General features: G+C 56.9%; 1 protein-coding gene across 1 annotated transcript; it reads left to right on the forward strand.

The window, feature by feature from the left end:
- The first annotated feature begins 389 nt into the window (after positions 1-389).
- On the forward strand, positions 390-6,005 carry TCF15 (transcription factor 15). The gene is made up of 2 exons (XM_059407934.1): positions 390-1,017; positions 5,545-6,005. The coding sequence occupies exons 1-2, from the start codon at positions 490-492 to the stop codon at positions 5,617-5,619; spliced, it is 603 nt and encodes a 200-aa protein (XP_059263917.1). The 5' UTR covers positions 390-489; the 3' UTR covers positions 5,620-6,005.
- Positions 6,006-7,487: the final 1,482 nt, after the last annotated feature.

Below are 7,487 nucleotides of genomic sequence, written 5' to 3' on the forward strand. Positions count from 1 at the left end.
CAAAACCACAGTATCAGAACGTGGGGGCGGGAAAACCCCGAGCTGGTTTCTCTGCAACCCTCTTACCGAACGAGGAAACAAGCCTTGAGAGTCTCTCTGCGGGTCTAGACCAAAGATAAAGAGTCCAGACCTGGGCACACCCCATCCCAGCCACCCAGACACCCCCCCCCTCCCCACGCAACCAAACTCCCCAGACACTTGCCCCGCTCGCTTGCGCTGCCTAGAGCCTTCAGGGCGGGCGGCTTGGCTCCCGGGCTGCTTTCAACCTGGGGAACGGGGGCGGTGGGCGCTTCGCCATTGGCCGGAGCGCGAAGGGCGCCTCCCCATTGGCCAGGGCGGCGGCCTCCGCCCCCGCCGGGGCGGCCTCGTGATTGGCCCCTCCCCGGCTATAAGGCGGCGGCCGGCGGGGCCGTGGGAGCGCGCGAGAGCGCACGGCGGGGCGCGGCAGACGCTGAGACGCGGCGCACGGAGAGACGCGGCCCCGAGCCGATGGCGTTCGCGCTGCTGCGCCCCGTCGGCGCGCACGTGCTGTACCCGGACGTGCGGCTGCTAAGCGAGGACGAGGAGAACCGCAGCGAGAGCGACGCGTCCGACCAGTCGTTTGGCTGCTGCGAGGGGCTGGAGGCGGCGCGGCGCGGCCCGGGCCCCGGGGGCGGGCGGCGGGCGAGCGGCGGCGGCGGCGGCGCGGGTCCTGTGGTGGTGGTGCGACAGCGGCAGGCGGCCAACGCGCGGGAGCGGGACCGCACACAGAGCGTGAACACGGCCTTCACAGCGCTGCGCACGCTTATCCCCACCGAGCCGGTGGACCGCAAGCTGTCCAAGATCGAGACGCTACGCCTGGCGTCCAGCTACATCGCGCACCTGGCCAACGTGCTGCTGCTGGGCGACGCTGCCGACGACGGGCAGCCGTGCTTCCGTGCGGCCGGCAGTGCCAAGAGCGCGGTCCCCGCCGCCCCCGACGGCGGCCGCCAGCCGCGCTCCATCTGCACCTTCTGCCTCAGCAACCAGCGCAAAGGGGTGAGTGCACGGAGCCCCAGGACTGTAGCCGCGGGTCGGGGGTTAGCGGGGAACGGGGCCTCCTAGGGAAGCAGAAGAGGAGCGGAGACCCCAACGAAGAGAGGGGGAAGAGACAGGAAGTTTGTCGGGGGCTGCGGCGCTCCAAGCCCAGGGTTTGATGTGGAACAGAACCACTCGCTCAAAGTCCCCCAAACAGAAGTGGTGCGGGAAAGCCCAGAAAACGGAGATGGCTCCTTGAAGGGCACCCCTTTAACTGAAGGTGTGCTGGGGAAAGAGCGTGAGTAGTTAGAAAGGCCATCATTTTATTAAGCGCTTCCCAGGTGCGAGCTGCATTCCTCCTCCTCTTTGACCCTCACGAGAACTCCCAGGCAGGTAGTTATTCTGCCCATTTTATCACAGATGAGGATCTGAGGCTCAGGGGGGTGTGATCGCATGCCCGCATTTGCTCACCTGGGAAGCCACAACGCAGGTTTTGTTGCTTGCTGGTCCACGTTTGCCATGAACTTCCCCCACCAGTAAAATAATTGTCCGCCATCCTAAGACTTGACCCAAAGGCAGGAGACTGAGAAGAGGAAACACGTACCTCCAACTAAAAATCTGAGATGGCCAGCTAATGAGCAGTAGGAGTGAAGAAGGGGGTCTTCACAAAAGGGATAGAGAGTGGGGGCGAGGTCACCATTGAGTCAGCTGGATGGAGCTGGAGCTGAGCTCCTGTGGTGTGTCCCCCCACAGAAGGATGAGAACCAGCCTGGTAGGGGGCGGAGGGGGCTGAGTAACTGCAGAGGTTGAAAGGGAGCTCTCCTGGTTGGAAGTTTCTTCTCCTGCTTAGGCCCCAAGGAGCTTGCTTCATCCCCTACCTTTCCCTCTCTTGTCCTAGCCTTCTCCTACAGTAGGGAAGCTGGTCTGCGTGAAAGCTTTGGATTCCAGCAGCTAGCATTTACATATGGAGGTAGTGAGACTGGGGGATCCCCTGACTGAACCACAGCCTTTTGGAAAGTGAAAGGGCACAGAGAATTAGAGTCAGACTCTGAGTTCCCCACTCTTTGGTTCTTATAGCCGCTCTAGGCCCCCTGCTTCACTCTGTCCTGGGGAAGCCCATGTGTCCTGGCCCCAGACTGTCTTCTTCTGACTCATCAGACTCCCAGCCTGGCCTCTCACCCCCATGGCTGCTTCAGATTCCCTGACTCAGTCGTCTCAGGCTCTGCCTGACTTGTACCCTGCCAACTCCCAGCTGTGGGCCCCGGCTGGTGTTCCAGGTGGTGTGGGAAAGCCATGTGGGCCTTCATGTACCTGGCCTGGGATGCAGAGGGCTGGCCGGGCCCTTGGTGATAACCCTCGGACTGCCCTTCACCTGTTCCTTCAGTTCAGCCAACCTTATCTACCCAATAGCTGTCTTTTGTTGGCTCTGAGAACATTCCCAGAGAAGCAGGTCGTGGGGCCCCACCCACAGTCATGAATTCCCAGGGCCAGGGCAAGGGAATGGGGATGAAGACAGGGAGGCCACAGTCTCCTGGTGGGAAGGCAGAGCACCAAGAGACTGTGGGAGCCCAGAGGAAGCTCCCAGCTAGGGGCTGAATTCCTGACACATGCTTGGGAACAGGCAGACAGATGAGTGGATACGGAAAAGTGTTCTAGGAGCAGGGCACCCCAAGAGTTGGCGTCAGAAAACATGATATAGAGAAGGAAGGGGAAAGACGTTGAAGGTGGTAGAGCACAGAGGGGAGGCAGTCGTGATGGGCACTGATTTCCTGGGCTAAGCACTCATCACCCATTAAAACCCCTTAGTGGCAGAGGTGCTCTGGTGGCCCCCACCTGCTTAGAGACGCTGTCCATGATGGAGTGAGGGTTTGAACTCAAGCCTGCCTGATTGGGAAGTGGGAAAGGTTATTGGGGAGGGAGGGCAGGGGGCTGGCGAGTTATAACCGCAGGCCTGCGGGAGAAGTCACATCTGCTATGCACCCACACTTGCAGCGGGGCAGGGTGGGGGGCCTTCTCTGCTGGGTTCAGCCTGTCCTGTGGATCATAGGGATTTATTCGCCTGGGTCTGGCTGTTTCCCCGCGATCTGTTACAGGACCAAGAACCTAGCCAAATTTGGCTGCAGAAGCCATGCTTTCCCCCACAGGCTCCTCTGGGAATAGGCAAGAGGGGCGATCCTGGCCAGCTCTGGCCCCTCGAAGGCTCAACTGAAAGAAAATGGACTCTCATGGAGCCACTGCAGGGTCCCCCTTCTGAGCTCAGGGGGCCAGAGAGCTCCAAGGCCCAGATTCTGCTGCTTAACTCTGAGCCACCCCCTCCCTCCCACATGGCTAGTCTGAGGACGGGGTCACAAGGGACCACCAGGCTCTCTGTAGGATCTTTCTGTCTAAGGAGGGGTCAAGTGTGGTTCTTTAGAAATAGCAAGTGGGAGACGGAAGGAGGGTTCTTGTCTCTACTGTTTCCCCCTTTGTCACCCGGAGTTGGGGGTGGGTAGGATCATCTTGGAAAGCACCCCCGCCGCCCAGCTGGCGTACACAGTTCAGGCACAGAGAGGGGCACAGAGGGTGGGGGGGAGGCAAGGAGGTACCCTCACTGGCTGATGCCGATAATGATACTTGTGAATATCTACTTGAATGCTTTATCTGTGTGTCTGACACGGTACTAAGGGCTTTAACTAGCTGAATGCGTATGATCGTCACTGTGACTTTGCTTTACACACAGGGAGACAGGCTCAGTGCGGTGAAGTCACCTGCCCATGGGTAGTCCATGGCAGAGCAGGGATTGAAGCCTGGATCCATTTCACTCAAGCCCTACTCAGCTTCCCAGAACCCTGGGCACTGACTTTCTCGGGGACAGAGAAGTGGGGTCCTGGTCAGGGTCCCTTCTAAGTGCGTTTGGCTGTCTGCAAGCCTCTTTCACAGCTGCGTCTGCAACAGCCTGCACCCTGGGATGGCAGCAGAATCATTTCGACCCCATTTTGTAGATGAGGACACAATCTCAGGGAGGCCAATAGTCCCAGCATTAGCATGAGACTGGGGTCTCCTGATGACTGCCAGACTTGGCTGAGAGATGGCTCCCCCTGTCCCTGAGGTCGTGAAAGAGTGGGAGGCGGGTTTTTTAATCCCCCAACACTACACCCCCTCCCCCCCACGCCTGTCCCCCCTTCTCAGCCACTCCTGCCAGATTTGTCTGAGAAGCCTAAGCCCCGGGCTCTGCTGGGACTGTGGCCTCAGCCCTCAAAATAGCCCTGCCTGTGAATGAACACGTTGTCCCTGGGCCCAGAGAGCCTCGAGGGAGGCTGGGCTCACATCTGGATGGATCTGCCCCAACCTGGGCCCAGGACGGAGGGGGCAGGGGGCAGAGCTCCCAGATGGTTGGCTATTTCTCTAGATGGCTAAGAAGGAGGCCTGTCCCCCCATCTCCTAGCCAGGCTCGGTGGGGTGAGCATTGACGGTGGGATTTCAGACACCAGCAGGTCCTGGAGGCAGAACTGCAAGACAACTCGGATTTCTAGCCCAACTTTTTTTTAACCAACTGGCTGGGTGCCTCTCGGCTTGGCCTTAAGCGGCTGGAGGCCTCAACAGAGGGGTGCTCTAATGCCTGGGACCTCACTGACTTACAGCGAGGATGATAGCCCCACATCAGACCTCAGATCACCAGATAGGGATGGTCCCTGCGGGCTGAGGGACAGGTGGCTTCAGGGGTGCCACCATGAGCTCATCTCCCAGTGAGCAGCACGGATTCAAGGGGCAGTAGTTGGCACCCACTCATGTTGGGCTCAGGGCTACAACCAGGATTATGGAGTGAGGACGTTTTCTCTACTCCTCCCTCAGCTCCCAGCCTGAGGGGGGAACAAAAAGAAACTCCGTCTTCCCCTTCCAAGTTTCTCCCAGTTGAAATATCCCCGGAAGTGCTGGGTAATGGCAGGAATAGAGAAACCTCCCAGGGAGACAGGACCAGAGTGCGTGTTCCTGGCAAAGAGAAGGCCCTGAATGAAGGCAGGGAGGCTAGAAATCCACAGTCTACTTTGGAACGTTGATGCGTAAGCCACTGGGCATACAATCAGGCAGTTAGGAGGACCACTGTGGAGTTCATTTGTTTTACCATTTAATATTATTTAAAATGTATTGGGTTTTTTAAAAAAAAAAAGTAACAAATTACATAAAATGAAATTACAAGAAACAAAAAGAGTAAAAAAGTACATCGCATTAAAAAGAAAGAACGAAAGAGAGAAAACCTCCTTCCCACCCATCATGCCTTGTCCCCCATGAAATCCCTGTCCTCTGAGGAAACCTGTTAGCAATTTCCCATGTGCCCTTCTCTCCAGACGTCTCAGCACACAGGAACATTCACTCAGTTCTTGCCTTTGTCCTTAAATGCAGTTGTCTCTCCATCATTCCCTGTCAGTCACAAAGACTCCCTTTGGCGTTCTGCTGTGGAGAACTTCATTGTGCGGCCGTGATTTATTTATCAAGTCCCCTGTTGCTGGACACACAGGTTAGTTCCAGTGTTCACGGTGACCTGACCGAACTTTCTCTTTCCTCTTGCAGGGCGGCCGCCGTGACCTGGGGGGCAGCTGCTTGAAGGTGAGGGGGGTGACCCCCCTCCGAGTGCCGCGGAGATGAGCCTAGACCCCTGTGGCATTTGTTCCAAGCAGGACCCTGGAGAAGAAGGCCAGAGGCCAGCCACTGGTTAAACAGGGGAGAAGACCCCAGGAGCCCAATGCAAACCTCTTTCGTGTTGGGACCAGGAGACAATGGTCTGGGCCCATGACCCTGTGGGCAGGCTCCCTGGGACATCTCCACTGCACCCCAGAGAGCTATGAGGACCCAGCCAGCCAGCCCCAGCCCTGGCCGGTCAGAGACAAGGCTGAACTTTTGGAAAAACAAAGACTGTTGGTGACAGAGGATGTGTGCATATCTGTGAATGAGTGTGGGGATGTGTGTGTGTGTGTGTGTGTGTGTAAGAGAGAGAGAGAATTGGTGGGTTTAAAATAAAAAAGTATTTTTAAATAAAAGATGTTCCCAGCTGAAGAATGGTGATGGGGGGTTGGGTGAGGACTAGGGACATCAGAGGTCAGAGGCGGCCCCTCTCCTAGACTTGGCAGAGGCCCAGATGTCACAGGTGCTGCCCTCTGCCCTGAAGGGGGTGGGGCTGTGGGACGGGAATGGGGGGGCAGGGGGGGAGGCAGGAGGACCGTCTCCAGAAGTCAAGATAACCAGACTTCACAGTCTTCTTGAACAGCCCTTAGCTGTCTGTGGCGGTTGGTCAAGAAATCTTAATCTGATTTATTTTTGAGTAAGGAATCTATTGATCCGCACAGTACAGACTTCAAGAGGTACGAGAGGAAATACAGGGAAGCTTCCCTTCTTTGTGCCCTCCAGCCACCAGCTCTCCCTTCAGGCAGCCTTAGCCGCCACATTTTGTGATCGGTCCCATTCCCAGATCTTGTCCCATTCCCTATGAATAGCCAAGCAAGGACAGAAATATATGTATATGTTAACTTTCTCCCACTCTTTACACAAACAATAGTGTGTTGTCCGTGCTTTCTGCACCTTGCACTGCTCTCCCTGACCTAGGTTGGCTGTCATCCCAAGTCAGCACGCAAAGGTAAAGGATGGCCTCGTCTGTTTAGTAACTGTGTGTTCCGCCTGATGAATGTTCTATACTGTAACCTCTCCCTTATCCGTGTTTTTGCAGACGGGGCCATGTAGGCACGCAGCTCCCACACATGCAAGTGAATGCACTAATGGGATGTTCTTACCCTTGTTTTAGCTGAGATGATTTGGAGGAGCAGTGTGACCCCCCCAAGGCATATGGCAGGATGATGAGGTGAGGTCTGTCCACCCCTAAAGCCTTCCCCGGCCCTGGAGATGCCCCACTGGAGTGCCAGCCCCCCAGGGCCCCGATGCTTCTCTAGCAGGCCTGCAAGGTGAGGGCTGGTGTTTCCCCATCTTGCAGATTCAGTCACGATGGTGATGGGGACAGCTGGGCGGTACAGCCAAGTGCCTTCGGCTCTCTGGCTGGAACAGTCCCTTCGAGGCCAGAATCAGAGAGGCTCAGGAGGCTGGAGGTAAGGAAAGGTGGCCAAGCCAGGCAGCCACCCTTGCCTCTGGGTACACTCATGCCTATTTGAAAAATGAATTTAACAAACACTTTTATTTAGTGTTTACTGACAGACACCTGGCCAGAGTCCATGCTTGTATCCACTCTGCTCTGCGTTTGACCTTTTGACTGAGCCCGAGATGGGGCTGCCCATTCCGCAGACTAACAGATACTGAGCACGGTCTCCATGCCAGACCCCACAGCGGAGAGCCAGACCCACCCCTATCTGCCTCACAGACGAAAACCGAGGCTCCGGGAGAACAAGAGGGTCAGTCCAGGTTGGAGTGGCCATGAAACCACCACATTTAACCTCTTTGGTGAGAAGTAGAGGAAGGAGGGCCCCAAGGGGCTGAGGTCCAGCCCGGGAGATCTTTCCACGCACCCTCTG

Source organism: Mustela nigripes, chromosome 7 (assembly GCF_022355385.1).
Source record: "Mustela nigripes isolate SB6536 chromosome 7, MUSNIG.SB6536, whole genome shotgun sequence".
Taxonomy (NCBI): Eukaryota; Metazoa; Chordata; class Mammalia; order Carnivora; family Mustelidae; genus Mustela; species Mustela nigripes.